The sequence below is a fragment of the Peromyscus californicus genome, unplaced genomic scaffold (assembly GCF_007827085.1).
Source record: "Peromyscus californicus insignis strain IS unplaced genomic scaffold, ASM782708v3 Scaffold_10__1_contigs__length_136768540, whole genome shotgun sequence".
Lineage (NCBI taxonomy): Eukaryota > Metazoa > Chordata > Mammalia > Rodentia > Cricetidae > Peromyscus > Peromyscus californicus.
The window spans coordinates 113,899,945-113,916,985 of NW_026294391.1; the positions used below are offsets into that span (position 1 = coordinate 113,899,945).

General features: G+C 40.3%; 1 protein-coding gene across 1 annotated transcript; it reads right to left on the reverse strand.

Annotated features, from left to right (window-relative positions):
• Positions 1-3,293: 3,293 nt before the first annotated feature.
• Usp26 (ubiquitin specific peptidase 26) lies at positions 3,294-5,831 on the reverse strand. Its single transcript, XM_052749820.1, has 2 exons — positions 3,845-5,831; positions 3,294-3,814 (listed from the first exon to the last, which is right to left on the reverse strand). Exons 1-2 carry the CDS (start codon positions 5,829-5,831, stop codon positions 3,294-3,296), a joined length of 2,508 nt encoding a protein of 835 aa, XP_052605780.1.
• Positions 5,832-17,041: the final 11,210 nt, after the last annotated feature.

Here is a 17,041-nt window from a genome sequence, read left to right on the forward strand (position 1 = left end):
TGGGAATATGACCCATAAATTAGAGAAACTGTTTACACCTGTGATAAATAACCATTGAGTCACTGTTACATTTTTTGGTATTTTATTTGAAACAACACATAGGCAGTATACAAACTATAAGTGAACTGAAAATTTCCTCTTCTCTCTTCCTTGTTCCTCCTTTAACTGCCCTATACTTAAAAGTGCTACATGCTAAAGAACATTTCCAGTATATAAACTCCCTACCAAAACAATCCCTCAATCTCAAACGTAAAGATGTTAACCTTCTGTACCTCATAAAACAATTCTTTGGCCAGGTGTTATGATGGATGTCTTTAATCCCGGCACTTGGGAGGCAGAGGCAAGCAGGTCTCTGAGTTCCAGGCCACCTAAGGCTACACTGTGAGACCCTGTCTTAAAAAAATAAAATAAACAAAACCAAAAAAATCCTCCTATACAAATTCCAACACCTTCACTTGTGCTTTCCTGTTCTGAAGTCTATGTATGGACTCAGAATTAACTAGAGGCCAATAGACTGGAATTCAGAAGCCCAACTCTTGGGAGTTTCAGTCTCTACATGAACTCCCAACATTATCCTCAACTGTCTCAGTATCAGAGAAATTGAACAATTCCTCATTCTGTCTGTAACAGCTTTATGTCTGAAAGCAATTCAATCTAAAAGACTCCTGCTACCCACACATTTCAGCAAATTTCAGGCCTCATCTAGACTTCCTACTAGGTTCTACACTACCCAAAGGAAGAGAATCTCAGGCCTTTAAATCTGTTTTCTCCTTAATGTCACTGTCTAGGTCTGAAGAGATGGCTCATCAGTTAAAAGCACTGGATGTGCATCCACAAGTCCTTAGTTCAATTCCCAGCACCTACATGGTGGCTCACAACCAAATATAGTGAGATTTCATGCCCTCTTCTGATATGCGGACATACATGAAGATAGAGCACTCATATACATGAACAAAAGGGCATTATCTAACTTCCCTAGTAGCACTAAATTTGAATTCACTCCATTAAAGGCCACTAGAAATAACACTAACAAAGCCAGACACGGTGGCCTATGCCTTTAATCTTAGCGCTTAGGAAGCATAAGCAAGTACATCTCTGAATTCAAAAAAAGAAAAAAGGGGGAAAAAAACCTCTCAATAAAATGGATTTAATACCACTATACTGAAACTACCCCATATACTAGTGGTAAATGCATATTGGCAAAGGTAGGACTGAAAACCCATTTTTCTGTGTATGTAATAAAACATACTATACAATCAAGTCATTTACTCCAATACAGGTATAAGAAGTTATACTCATTGCTTCAAAGGCAAGAGAAGACATTCCAGAGAACACATGCTTAGCATTAGCAGTATTAAGTCTGATTACTGAGTTTACAGAATATCACCACACCTAGGATGCATGTGGCTTTCCCCACACTGCAAATCATCTCCAGAGACATTTTTTCACGTTTATCAAAGCTTGTTACTTAAGTAAGATTTTTCAGGTCTTATAAGTTCACTTTAAACCAGGTATTGTGTATTAATTCAAGGAACAGAATACCATGCTAAAAAGATGAAAAAGAAATCCATAATTCCTCTTCTAATGTTGAATGCTCAAAACTGTTCAGTTTTGCAGATCAAGTCCTGGTGAAGAAAACTCCTTTGATGTGACTCAATAGGCCCTTCTGAAGTAGGCTCAGATCACCAAAATCCAGCAGGTTACTCGCTAGGTGACAAATAGAAAAACATGCCAATTCCTTGAGCACAAATTAGCTTCCCCATCCTCAAGATCAAAGTCTGAGAATATCCAGCACCTTTGCCACTAAGGAAAAGGGGAGCTTTAGCGGCTAATGTGAAGACTTGTTTGATGTCCAGTATCATCTACACATGTCCAAGAGGATTCAAAAGTTTATCAACCACATTTAGTGCTTATTGCCAGGATTTAGTTGAAAACAGTTGGCATGACCCAGTACAGAACCAAATCAATGACTAGCAAGAGTATTTCTGTGTTTTCATAGGAAAAACACATATAAAAGAAATAAAAAGGCTATAAAAACTTTCTATGTAACAAGCAACTCAAATATGTAACATAACAGCAAAAGAAATTATATATACAAAAGCAGTGACCCTAAAGCTAATTGAACATTAGAATCTCCATTGGATTGCTGCCCTCTGTCCTAAACTTGGGGATTAGTAGGTCTGCAGAAGAGTCCACATATCCCATGATGTCATGTCTTCCTGGTGGTGTTGATCGGGTCACACTCTTAAAACACTGCATCAGAATATAAAAGGTAGAAGTCGTAGCCTTGCTCCTGGTGGGCAAGGGAGGAGTCTAGGCTTCCATTAGGGAGGGCCCTGATGTGCTTGCAGGTCCATGCTCAGACTTTGTGGGGACAGAAGCCAGAGCAGCACCTTTGAGGCAAATGAGAAAAGGAATCCATTGTGAAGGAATCCATCCAGCTTTCAGAAAATATAATTGACCAAATGATGGAATCCTCTCCCTCTGGCTCAAAATCTCAGCAGTATTGTGAATGGTGCTTCTGTTTCTGATGAAGAGTTGAAAAGAGTAGCTGAAGACATGGCACTAGAGCCAAGGAAACCAGATGCCTTAAGGAAGCCAGGGATCTAGAACTAGAAAGGGCTGCAGTCAACAAGCGGTTATCCAGAGCTATCCAACTTCTGTGGACATAAAGTGTTCTCTTCTCCCTTTATTCTGGGCTCCACCATTTAGTGATCTCCACTGTAAGAAAGCTGGGAGGGGAGAGGGACACTAAACCATTCCAAATGGAGAGACAGCAAGATAAAGCAGCGGGCTGGGGTAACAGTGCTAGGTAGACTCGCCTGAACTGTTGGCTGTATGGATGTGAGCTTTATTCTTCTGATTATGTAAGAGCTTTTTCATTATAACTTATTATGATGATCATGCAAGAAGGAAGACCAAGATGAGAGAAAATGTACCTCTATTACTGGAATAATGTTTATGATTGCAAGTAGAATTAGGTCTTTTTATCAATATAAAGGCAACCTTGGGTTATGCAACTTCCGTAGTAAATACTGAAAACTTCACTATCAATAATAAATCTATTTTCTGACAAAAAAGTATACAAAAGACATAGTTCCAGTTCCAGTCTTGTATGAGAAGAACACTCATTAGTATCAGCTGTAACTATGGGATTGACACTGTCAGAGTTAGAAAGGCGATTTCTCTGTAAATGTTTGTTGAGATACTGGTCCTAAGCTAATTATCTGTCCTTCTCGATCCAGTTTAAGTGAGTGAGGCATTCAGGTAGATATATGCTGTCCCTTCTATTATTACTGTGACGTGTTGCGAGACTGAGTTTCCTTTGCCAAAAGCTCTTCAAAGATCTCATTTTGCATGTAGAAGAAGACATACCCAGTGGAAAGCCTAGCCTTAAGCACAAAGTCCTCTTGTGTACTTGTCACCTGTGGATCGCTGTAAGTAAACCAAACCCGCTTCCTGAAGTCAAAGGTATCATTGATATAGTGGCCTCCATGGAGACTGCTCCCAATATGGCTGATAATATTAATGAGCCTGTAACCATTTCCCTCACTTCCAGTAGCCTTTTGTGGGTCCACCTTGCCTGTAGGCTTTGTCTTCTTATCTAAAACATCTTTGTTTCCTGGCTTCTTGCTGGAACCTAGTGAGCCCTGTGAATTCAGACTGCCATTCTGGGACTCTGCAGGTTTTCTGAGGTTCTCTGTCTGTTCCAGGGACCTTGGTTTACGTCTTTGAGTAACTGCCTCCCGGGAGGTCCGTTTATCACTTCTCTCTTTATAACATTTCTGGGCCTGTTGGTACTTTGGGGGTCTTTCTGTAAATTTGAGGGCATTATCTTTAGTACCCTTGCTGATGCTACCAGAATCTAGCTTACTAAATTTACGTGCTTTCTCGGGATTCTTGAGTTTTTCTGTCTCATTTGTCAACTCTGACCTAATTACACTTGCTGTGGCACCCTTTCCCTGACCTTCCTGCTGCACTTCTCCATTCAGTACTTCAGAGTCTTTTATATTTTGTGGTTCCGACTCCTTGGTTGATCTGACGCTTGCAGTTGGGAAATCCTTGAATTGTGAGGTCATCATTGAATTAAATGACGATTTGAATATTTCAGAACCCAACTCATGAAGAGGTTTTAGTAAGTCAAGATCCTTAACAAGTTCATTTTCATGAAGAGGCTGAGGTGGTTTTGTGTTTTTGTTGCAGTGACAGGACAGCTTTAAAAATTTGGAAATAATGATGTTCTGTTCATCCTTCTTCATTACCCATGACTCATTAAAGCTATAGCGCTTCAGATGAATAATAATAACCCTGGGTAGTTGGGAAAACTTGTGCAATGCAATAGATTTGTTGTGCATACACCTCTCGCATCTATGGTCAAGTTCTTCTGCTTTAAAAAAAAGATCAAAACTGGACTGGATAGACAAGTTGTGGCCTTTCAATCCTTGAGGAATGTTGATGGAGAGGTAACTACTCGGTTCTTTCCTGAGAACAGCCAGGCCACAACCTTTACAAAAAATAGATCTCAACAACTCAAATTCAAAATTATTAGCAACAGGACAAACAGGTATTTTGTTGGTAATAGCATGGTCAGCAAAAATCTGTGTAAGTAAATTATTTCCCCCAGATTCATTCTCAGATTGCCACAATATGGTTAACTTTTGTACAGTTTCCTTCAACTGAACTAAACAGAGACTTAAAAACTCATGAGCATCGCTCTGCCTGTCAGCAGTGAATACCTCTCCAAATTGTGGGAGGGCTTTTGTAATCTTGATAAGTAACTTCTCCCTTGTTTTCATGCTGTAAATATCTTTCAAAACAAGCAGTTGCATCAAGGGCATGTTAAAATCATCTCTTGGAGGTTTGATCCATGGGAAACCCTGATTGAACAAATCATTAACAAACACTGGAATTGAGCACAGAGACTGCAATACTACGTTTATGTAACAGGTGTTTCCCACATTAGGCAGACCTTGCCATGCTTTCTCTGGATACAGTAAGAGTGTCTTCATATGCTCGTGCCACTCCATGCCTTTCTCCAGACAGTACGATCTTAACAGAAATGGTGAAAATAATTTTTTAATGAGATCATAAAGATCACAAACATCCAAATCAGGCTCCTCAGGATAATCGGTCTCAGATGAAAATCCTAATCCTAGTTGACTCTGTCCTGCCTCTCTTAAATCCCTTCCTTTCCCTCTATCATCGTGTACAGACACCACTGACTTTGCCTCAATTTCATTATTACTCTCCTCCAGGAAGTTCTCTTTTCCATTATTTTCCGAATCGGGCGAGGATCTTTTCCTCTTTACAAGCGGATTTTCTAATAACCCTCCATTATCAAGTGCGGTTAATGAGGATGAAAACAAAGGCGATTCACAAAGCCCTGGCGCTCCACTTTCTTCCCCCAATCCGAAGCACTTACTGCTGGCTTCTGAACGAACTTTCAGTGGTAAAGAGTGTGCGCTTGTACTAGGACCATCAGCTCTCTCTCCACGACTTCTCCTGGACGTACGGAGATTTCTTTCATAGACTCTATCTAGGAATCTCTTCAGCTGTCTGGCATCTGTGGAGGTTAGTTTCTCAACAAACAAGAAATCGTTGTTTTTAAAAGTTAAATGTAAGTAATTCTGGTCTTCATCATAGGTTTTAAGGACCACACTTTTAATATTATTCTTTAGCTGCAAAGCTTTAATCCTCCCAGTGATGAAATAAAGAAGGAGTTTAACTTCCCGTTTTCCTACTACTGTTTCAATGAATGCAGTTCTTGACTTAGACATTCCTGCCTTTGCACTCCACATTTGGACTTGAGCATGGATCAATACGGGATCCATACTTTTTTTCTTAGCAAATAAAATACACGTAGCTTGAATTACTAACAATCTTGTAGCTTCAATTTGCTTCTCAAGTTTACCTAAAGAGACAAAGAAATAGTATATTATTTTTTATACACAATGACTATTTCTAATGTTGGTTCTATACTAAAAATTCTTTATGTTCTGGGTGTCTAGCCCTTTAGTGATTAACCAATATCTTTAGAAAGAAATCTATAGCTGCAAGAGAACAGAAAACTTGATTAACAATGCAAGACCATGATTTAAAAAAATCCAAGGAAAAGTTCTTTCAGTTATGAGAGAAATGTTTATATAAAACCCAAACTCCATTCTTATACACTAAATCTACTTTTCACCTTAATATTAGATTCTATTCTGATTAATTTCACCTTTCCAATGGAAATCATGAAACGTTTGGAAGACTTTTAAGATATAGCTAAAAAAAGCATACCGAACAGTATCATAGGTATATACATACACAGAATGATCTCACATGACAACCAAAATAAATGTCTAAGCAAACAGGAGCACAGATGACTATTGCTTGATGTGTAGAGGAATTCATACATGGGATACTCCGAGTAAATTTACCTCACTGCAAATCCAGTGAGACCACATTCTTTTACTTAGCACTGAGGAACCAACATACATTTCACCCTTCGTTAAAAAAGTTGAAGAATAACAACTTTGTAACCATCAAATATAGGGTAGAATGATTTCTGTAGCCAGCTCTGCCACTTTACCCAAGTTAGCTCTCTCTACTCAAACCCAATGGGGAGGCTGGAGTATAGCTTTGTGTTATAGCACATGCTTAGAATGCACAAAGGGCCAGGGTCAATCCTGAGAATCCAGAACAATTTTTACAAAAATAGTCAAGAAGGAGCAGATATATTCCATGACTGAAAACTAGAAATTTCCAAGTAATTTGGAGAAAATTTGAATTAATGGTATCAGTCAGCAGTACAAATATTTGCATCGGAAAGTATTTTTAAGAGTTCATTGGAAGTTGTGTTTTCCCCTGAATAGTTAATATTCCTCCTTAGTCTTGCCTGTGCTGTTAGCTAGCTCAGCATGCCGTCTTTATGAATACCAAGGAAAACTTCTGCTAAATCCATACTCAAATAACCAAAAACTGAAAATTGGTAATGTAGAATGAAGTTTGTATTATATGCTCAATAAAGCAGTTGTGCCCATCCATACATAAAAGTACATATGCATCAAAGTGAAAGAATGACTGTATTAATCATAGTGGAAATGGTTCTATAAAAACAAGTTCTTTAGGTTTAGGGGTGGCAGATGAGGAAGTTCAAGACAGGGTTTCTCTGTATAGCCCTGGCTGTCCTGGAAATCACTCTGTAGACCAGGATGGCCTTGAACTCAGGGATCCACCTTCCTCTGCCTCCTGAGTGCTGGGACTAAAGCTGTGAACCACCATGCCTGGCTTCAAGTTCCCTAAAGTAAGTACTGTGCATGCTAAGTAAGGCTTTAAGCAATTTTCCCTCTACAAGTCTTAATTGGTCTTTATTTTGTTTAAACATTCAACAGAACCTATAACCTAAGAATTACTCCCCATCCACATTCAGATTCTACAATCCCAGATCAATCTGTGTGCATGCACGAGAACACACACACACACACACACACACACACACACAGTGTGTGTGACCAGGCATGAAAGAGTACAAGAGAGTACAAGTTTCAGCCAGCCTGAGCTATGAGGGAAACAATATCCTCCCCAAATGTCTTTTCTTTCTAATGATAGTGGAAATATTCTAGCATCCTCTTGGCATTTCTACTCTTTGTATTCAAGACTAGTCTGGACCAGGCATAGCGTCACAGGTCTTTAATCACAGCACCAGGGAGGCAGTTTGATCTGAGCTTGAGGCTGGCCTGGTCTACATAATAAGTTCCAAGCCAGCCAGGGCTGCATGGAGAGATCCTGTTTTAAAAAACGAAACAGAGCCGGGTGGTGGTGGCGCACGCCTTTAATCCCAGCACTTGGGAGGCAGAGCCAGGCGGATCTCTGTGAGTTCGAGGCCAGCCTGGGCTACCAAGTGAGTTCCAGGAAAGGCGCAAAGCTACACAGGGAAACCCTGTCTCGAAAAAACCAAAAAAAAAAAAAAAAAAAAAAAAAAAAAAAACAAAAAAACGAAACAGAATAAAAAACAGGTGTGCTTATGAAATTGTGCCTGCATTTTTCAATTATTTCCTTGAAGTTTTACATACATTTCATTCCCAAATAAAGGAAACTTTTTAAAGCTCACTGAGTGTGGTAAGCAAAGACCTAGGACCATCTATGCGGATGGAGAGGTGAGCTCCGCTGTCTAAGCACTGTCACTTCTACAGCACATTCTAAACTTAAATCCTCTTCTTCTTCCCATCTCATTACTCACAGCTGTTGAAGCTTCCTCTGGATATCTTATACTAAGAGAGTATTCATTCTCCAAAAGCCACTATGTGAGTATTCTACACAGCTGAAAGTAAACTTCACTACAGTGACATTTCTCTTCCCAGCTATCCTTAAACTAGAATAAAAGACTACAATGATAACTACTTTTCAAAGTTATGAAAATGTAAGAGCTTTTATCTCATTTCCCACAAACTCAAAAATCTCAGATTAGACTGATCTGATACCAGTACAATATATGAGGCTAGCTCATGCTTTCAAAACACAGCCAGAAACTCACAAAACTGCACTACTGTCAGATTTGGAAGAATGACCTATGATATCAAGAAGTTGGCCACTGGCTCTAGAAACAAAAAAAACCTCAGTAGAAATATCTATCAGCATCATTGCTAATTTACTAGTTCACCACACATTGGTCTTCAGGTGTTTATTGGTATGTTTCACATTATGATATCCTGAGCATATGTTCACTGCTGGACACTGCAACCAGTTCTCTAACAACACAAAGAATGTAAATATTCAATGTACACAAACAATTTAAATTAAACCACTAGTATGCACAAGTCACAACTGAGGAGCACTTTCCTTCCAATGAGAACAAAGGAGCTAGGGAAAAACCTTTTTGGTGCTATTTCTAGGACTTGACATAACACATACCCATGGTAGAAAGTGTGTGTGTGTGTGTGTGTGTGTGTGTGTGTGTGTGTGTGTGTGTGTGTGTGTGAGAGAGAGAGAGAGAGAGAGAGGGGGGGGGTTAGTTTGAGAAAGAGATACCAAATTTCTTGGGCTCCAATTCAAGTCAAACATGTGACTGGCTTGTAGTCTTTTTTTTTTTTTTTTTTTTTTTTTTTTTTGAGACAGGGTTTCTCTGTGTAGCTTTGCGCCTTTCCTGGAACTCACTCTGTAGCGCCACTGCTTGAGTAAGTAATCTGCCCTCAATGTCTACAAAGCCCAAGAACACCAAAAGGCCAAGTTATTAATTTTACATTAAGGTAATTTAACAGGATTTGTGCTGCTGTGGCAATATTTAAACACTCTACGCTGCATTTACATTTTCCACCATTCATGCTTTCATTATTTCAAGAGAAAGAAAAAGCTGAAAATAAAAGACTGTATTTTGTTTGTTTTTGTTTTTTGAGACAGGGTTTCTCTGCGTAGCTTTGCGCCTTTCCTGGAACTCACTCTGTAGCCCAGGCTGGCCTCGAACTCACAGAGATTAAAGGCGTGCACCGCCACCACCGCCCGGCAAAAGACTGTATTTTAAATACAAAATCTTCATTCTCCAAGAGTTCATTATAAGAAAGTAATAAAGGAAACTAGGTGCAGAAAATAAGGCTCAGCAGGCAAGAGTGCTTGATGCCAAGTTTGATGACCTACGCTACATCTCTGGGATTCACAAATAAGAGGATTTCCCCAACACATTTTGTGTGTGTGTGTGTGTGTGTGTGTGTGTGTGTGTGTGTGTGTGTGTGTGTATGTGTGTGTCAGAAGAAAGGAACTGGATGGAATTATTTTCTTTCAAGTGTTCTGGTAAAATATTTATGTCATAAAATAACCAACAGCTATATCTTGATACAAAGGGATTTACAAGCCAGGTGTAGTGGCTTATGCCTGTAACCTTAGCACTTGCGAGACTGAGGCAGGAGGATTGCCACATGATCAAGGCCATCCTTTGCTATATAGTCAGTTTCTGGCTTTTCTGAGATACAGAGTAAGACTGTTTCAAAAACTCCAAAATTAAAAAGGAGGGAGCCACAGTTTGGCGATAGATACACAAATTCTAGAAGGTTATTTCCATACAATGACTATGAAAAAGTACTATTTGTCTGTCCTTCTTCAATTATGTAACTGTGATCATCTGTAATAAAATCAAGTACTTGTTTATCTCACTACGTTAAGGTTAATGTGTAGAAGTTGGTGTGGCAAAAATGGTAAGTTGGGTTTTTAATTAACTATTTTCTCCAGCCAGATCAGTTTCCTCTCCCTCCCCCCTCTCCTCTCAGTCCATCTCCCCACCTCCCTTCTCACCCCCCTATCCACTACTCCTCCTTTCTCTTCAAAGAAGGACAGATCTCCCATGTGTATCAACCAGCCATGGCATATCAAGTTGTAGTGAGACTAGGCACTTCCTCGCCTGTTAAGGCTGTATGAGGCAACCCAGGATGAGGAGTAGGGTCCCAAAGCTGGGAAAAGAGTCAGAGACTGCCCCTACTCTCACTGTTACGAGTTCCACAAGACCAAGGTGCACAACTATAACATACATGCAGAGGTCCTAGGTCAGTCCCATGCAATCTCCCTAGTTGTCAGTTCAGTTTCTGTGAGCCCCTATGAGACCAGGTTAGTTGTTTTTGTGAGTTTTCTTGTGATGTCCTTGACTCCTCTGACTCCCACATCATTCCTCCCCCTCTTCCACAAGATTCCTTCAGGTCTGCCTCATGTTTTGCTGTAGCTCTCTGCATCTATATCCATCAAATTGCTATGTGAAAGCCCCTCTGATGATTAATAGGAGGGATCAGGTGGAAGGAGCAGGAGAGAGTACTGAGAGAGACAACTGGAATCAGGGAACATCTGTGGGACAGCTAGAGACCTAGTGCAATGGAAACTCCCAGAAATCTTTGAGGGTGACCCTAGCTATGACTCCTAGCAATGGGAGATTGCTAGGAGACTGAACCAGCCGTCTCCTGTAACCAGGCAAGAAATCCACTGGAGAGATTGGGACCCTAATCCAGCCACATAACCTTTGACCTACAATGTCCCCTGCCTACAAGATGTGCTGGAGTAAAGGTGGCATAAAAATTATGGGAGTGGCCAACCAATGACTGGTCCAGCTTGAAACCCATACCATGAGAGGCAGCTTAACCCTGACACTGCCTGGAGGGCCAGGACCCAGAAGGCTGGGTAGCCCAGAGACCTAGGATAGAACCAAACATGACTGACAATGAAAAAAAAAGCTCATGAAATGATGTCTAATGATATTCTACTATACTCATAGATTGCTGCCTAGCCCAACTGTCATAAGAGATGTTAAGTTTTAATTACCTTATTTCACTTTTTTTTCTTTTGCTATGCGGGGAATTGAACTCAATACCTGACACATGTCAGACATGTGCTCTATCACTGAGCTATACTCCCAGCCCTCAGAACATTCAGAAAACATTTGAGAGAAGAGGCCAAAAATATAGGTAGTATATGCGAAGAAGCCCTACTTAGTTACCTCACTGGATAGAAATTATGAAGGATCTAAAAGGTAGTAACCTAGCCCATGTATGCAGTGAGTGGAAATGATAAAATCAGATACATTCCACTGGAGTTTAAAGTTGTGGCTATCTCTAATGGGTCCAAGCAAAACCTCCGAAAAACGAAAACATCTTCAATTTACATTTATTTTTAAATTATGAGTATCTTGCTGGGTTTAGGAAAAGGCCAATGGCATTATCAAATTCTGTTAAATGTACTGAAAAAATGATCATCAACGTTGTCTTTGAGGACTCCTCTATAAAATTTTCATTCCAGGTACAATGTACTTAATGAGTAAGTATAATTAATAAAGCACATTGGATTTCTCTATATATTCTAAATAAAAAGCTTCCTCCAACAATTGATTAGTGTGCCTTAAAATGTGAACTTGAAAAGTATGTGAATATGGTGGGTTTGGTAAATGAGAAAGGGCATTCTCAAAAGCCCATGAGCATTTTCAAAAGTGACTATACATTCATTCATAGTCCACATATACATGTGGAACAGTGCAAAGCACTGTATAGTTGTGAGTATACAACATTGTAAAGAAATATCAAGTCCAGACTCTTATAAAACACTCACTGTATCAGAGTTGAAAATTTACATATAGGGTAGGGCTATAGCTCAATAGTTGAGTGCTTGTCTAGCATATGCAAGGTTGTGGGTTCAGTACCCAGCACCTAAAAAAATAAAACACACACACACACACACACACACACACACACACACACACACACACACATATACACACACAAAAAAAACCATATAGGCTGTAAGATGATGCTAATTATAAAAAAACTGGTGGCGGTGGAGGGGTGGACAAGCTTACTTGGTTAATTGTATGTTATGCAAACACAAGGACCTGAGTTTAATCTCCAGAACCCATATACAAAAGTAAGGATATACTCTGGTGATCGGAACACCCTAACTGTCATGGTAGAACTCTCATCTGGTGACTGATGGAAGCAGATGCAGAGACCCACGGCCAAGCCCCAGGTGGAGCTCCAGTAGTCCAATCAGCGAGAGAGAGGAGGGATTATATGAGCAAGAGATATCAAGACCATGATTGGAAAAAGCACAGGGACAAATAGCCAAACTAGTGGGAACACATGAACTATGAACCAATAGCTGAGGAGCCCTCATGGAACTGGATCAGGCCCTCTGGATAAGCAAGACAGTTGATTAGCTTGAACTATTTAGGAGGCCCCCAGGCAGTAGGACCGGGACCTGTCCTTAGTGCATGAGCTGACTTTTTGGAACCTAGGGCCTATGCTGGGACACTTTGCTCAGCCTAGGTGAAGGGAGGAGGGGACTGGACCTGCCTCGACTGAATCTACCAGGCTGAGCTGAATCCCCAGGGCAGTCCTTGCCTTGGAGGAGGTGGGAATGGGGAGTGGACTGAGGGGAGGGCGGGGGGTGTGGTGGGAGGAGGGAGGACAGGGGAATCCGTGGCTGATATGTAAAATTAAACTAATTATAAAAATTAAAAAGGAGGAGTCTTCAAGAAAGCCAACCTTCACAGCTAATAAATCCAAATCCCCAAGACCCTGAAAAAAAAGAAAAAAACAAAAACTAAAGATAATGGTACCTACTTGCAATTTTAGCAGTGGAGAAGTAGAGACAGAAGGATCCCTTGGACTTGATGGTCAGTCAGCCTAGCCTAATTGGTAAGCCCTATGCTTCTAAAAGATGTCTCAAAATAGAAGGCAGGCAGCATTTGAAGAGCAATAACTGAGGTTCCTTCACCCCCGTTTGCAAGTACATAATACATATATGCATATACATGTGCACATGTACACATGCACATACAGAGGGAGAGGGAAAGGGAGGGAGGGAGGGAGGGAGGGAGGGAGGGAGGGAGGGAGGGAGGGGGAGAAACCTCCCCAAAGGAGTTGGGGACTAGTGAAGACCTGGTAGTGATAATATAGCAGAGTCTCAAAGAGAGAGCAAATAGATTCTAGGTGTTTGAGATGTGAGAAAGAGTAAACAAAATTACATTTCAGAGAGAACTGTGAAGACATCTGAAGAGAAGAAGGTCTGAAGGTTTTGTAAAACAGCAAGAGAGCAAATGGATTGGTAACCTTGCTAAGCAGTTCCAAGCTACAGGACTGCCTTGGGATCATGGTCGTGAATGTATAGTGGTCCTGATCATCACAATTTGGTTTTTTCCAGGTACATTCAGCTGCCCAGTTGTCCTGGTGCAATGCATAATAGAAGAAGCTTTGATTCTTAATTTGTTGGAAGATTCTGTTCATTCCAAAGTAAACATGTAAGGGGGAAAAAAAGCAGAGCTGAATACCTGAAGTGATGAAATGGTGCTGTAGAGCTGGCTAGGCACTGAAGAATGCTTAATGCTTTGGCAGAGAGGACCCATTTCATTTCCTAGCACTCACATCAGGTAGCTTACAACTGATGGTAACTCCAGCTCCAGGGGATATGAGTCTATGTTCTGGCCTCTTTGGACACCCGCATTTATGTACACCTATCTACAGACAGGACCGCGCACACACATAAAAGTGAAAAGAAATCTATGAAAATAAAGATGACATGTGAAAAGAGGATTAAAATATGAGAAAATGTGGGCCTGAGAGATGGCTCAGCTGGTAAGGGGACTTGCTACCATGCTTGACAATCTGAGTTCAATCTCAAGGAGAGAGCTACTCCCCAGAAGTATTCTGACCTCCACATGTGTAGTGGCATGCATATGCTCACACATTCACAAAATAAATGAAATGTACGAAAAATATTAAAATACACATCCTCCATAAAATCCCGAGGGGATGGATGGTAGTAACATCAGGTAGGGAGAGTCTCTTATTTCACTAGCTGTAATTCTGCCTCCTGCTTCTAAGAAGCTGTCACAACAGCTTACACCACTTCCTTCTCCTACTGCCCTCCCCTCTTCCTTTGTGTTTTTCTGTTCATCTTCAATCTGTCCCCCAAGCTGGAAGCAAGCAATGAAAATGGAGGACAAAACAAATGTTAGGTGTGTGTCGACTGGGTTGAAAGCTGGCAGGATCAGGTCTAGGGAGTGAGCAAATGAGGGCTGATGAAAGGAGAGAAGTAACCACCCCCTCCTTTTTTTTTACTCTTCCAAGTTTGGGTTAAAGGTCAACACATCAAGAGGCACACTGCCTCTAGAGCATTAGCAATTAAATTCTGTCATTATGTTTGTTCCCAGCCTCAGTGTGCATGGCTTTTCAAAATGATTGGATCGGAGCAGACTTTCTTTTTTCCCTGCCTGGATTAAAGGTGCATTTCTACACTCAGCAAACGTCCAAGTCATTGTATAGCAGAGAAATGCCATTACCTCGCCTCTTGACATACACTGCACATAAATCTCTCCATAGGAGGCCCCTGACCAAAACGGGAAGAATTCTCTAGACTAGCAAATTGTTCCCATGAACTCTTCAAGCTTTGAAGCCTTTCTGAGAGACAGATCTGGCAGAACATGTTTTTCTCTCTTTTAAAATGATTATGCTAGTGTTACTAGTAAGACATAGCCGAAAACAATGCATAGATCATTCCAGAAGTTAAATATGATTATTTCGTTAAACAATGTTCTCTTTAAAAAAAAGATTGTTTTCTCTTGAGAAAGCACGTGTTTGTTATACAGTTTTTGGTATTCTCCTTTCCTACTGTAACCCCTCTTAGTATTTTGTAGACAGTCCTGCTAACTATTAAATATGTTTATTCACTTACTAACCAAAATGTTTACTCACATTTAGTCAGCTATAGATAGCATCAACTATGGACCAACCCAAAAGATAAAGCAGAATACTGCTCTCAGACAAGTTATAGGATAAATACTACAAACAATAGCAGTACAAGGAAAAATATAATAAGTAAAAGCCAACTCCTGTGTTATGTAAGAGTCTGTGTGTTTTCTGCCATCCCAACTTCTCATAGTATTTCCTTTCCTTTTCTACTATGTAAGTGGGGAGTCTCGGGCTATTTGTGTATGTGTGGAGGCCAAAGTTTAATCATGAGTGCTATTTCTTAGGAGTGATCTATCTTGTACTGTGTTTTAAAATTTTTGTTATTTTATGTTTTTTACTATATGCATGTCTGTCCATCATATGTGTGCCTAGTACCCAAGGGGGTAAGAAGGTATGAGATTCCCCTGCAACTGGAATTGTACACAGTTTTGAGCTATACCATATAGGTGCTATGAATCAAACCCTGGTAACCCAGAAGAGCTCACAGGATTAAGTGGCTCACTACACTAGGCTGGCTGAGCCACGAGCTCCGGGGATCCTTCTAGCTCCATCTTTCTAGTTGTAGGATTGTAAATGTACACTATCCTTTCTGGCTTTTTTACCTGGGTCCTGGTGATCAGTGAGTGAGACCCAGCCCTTAATGCATTTCCCTCCTACCTGCAATTCCCTTAATGCATTTCCTTCCTACCTGCAATTCCTTAACAGTTCTGATTGTTGATAAGTTTTGCTCTTCTTTTAAAAACTCTGCTCAAGTCTTACTTCATCTAAACAATTGCCAGGTGTTTTTTTGGTGCCTTAGATTCACAAAACTTTCCCACCTGGTAAGACCTTTGCTTCACTTGTATTCCACTGGCACTATTTCCCATAACCCAAGAACACACAATAGAGGGATTCAAGAACAACAAACTGGTTTTCACAGTGTGTAAAGTTGTGGTGCATGCGTGTAATCCCAACACTTGGGAAGTGGAGGCAAGAGGATCAAAAGTTCAAGGTCAGCCTCAGCTAAATAGGGCATTCAAAACCAGTCTGGGTTACATGAGATCCTACCATAAATAAATAAATAAATAAATAAATAAATAAATAAATAAATAAATAAATAAATAAACAAACAAACAAATAAATAAATAAATGATTCTATGTTCTAAGTGGAAAAAAAACAAAGAACCCCATGAACAAATCATGCCAAAGGAAGTGTCGCTAAAAGGTGACTATACAAGAGAGACACCCTTTGGAGCCACTGTAGGAAAACAGGAAATTACAAGAGCACTCAGCTTACCAGAGAATGGCACTGGATGTGGATCCCAAGTGAAACTATTTCCCAACTCAGTAATGCATGTCAAGGGAGAACAACCTATTAGGTCAGAGGACTTGCGGGGAGTTTAAAAAGACAAAGACACACAAGGCCAGACAAAAAAGAGGCTTGCTCCTTTTCCTTGTTCCTGCAGCTAACGGCCAGCCATTGCTGCTATTGCTTTCCTTTCCGTCGCAGACATCTAGCCTCGGATGAGAAATCAACTTGCTTTTTGTGGGTTTTTCATCTCATTTCACTTCTCTCCCTTGTCTCTGCCACGTGAGACATTCTAATCCCATAGACATTTTGGACAAATACCAAGTTATAGATGAACAGAGAGACAATAGGAAGAAATAGAAAGAAACCACAGCAACAAGGGAAGCAGTTCTGCCCCCAAAGTAGAGGAAAGTCACAATGGATCAGTAACCATCAAATAACCTTAGATTCAAAATATCAGTGCAAACGTTTGTCCAGAAAACAACTTGCCAACCAGAAGTATTTGTACTTATCAACCAGAAGTATTTGTACCCTACACAGTATTCACCATTTCAAGTAC

Excerpts from the sequence above, each read along its gene's own strand:
- Usp26 (XM_052749820.1), bottom strand. The coding sequence starts at position 5,831 with ATGGATCCCGTATTGATCCATGCTCAAGTCCAAATGTGGAGTGCAAAG. Across the intron at positions 3,815-3,844 it reads TTCTGGTAGCATCAGCAAGG|AAAGACCCCCAAAGTACCAA; the intron begins GTACTAAAGATA and ends TCAAATTTACAG.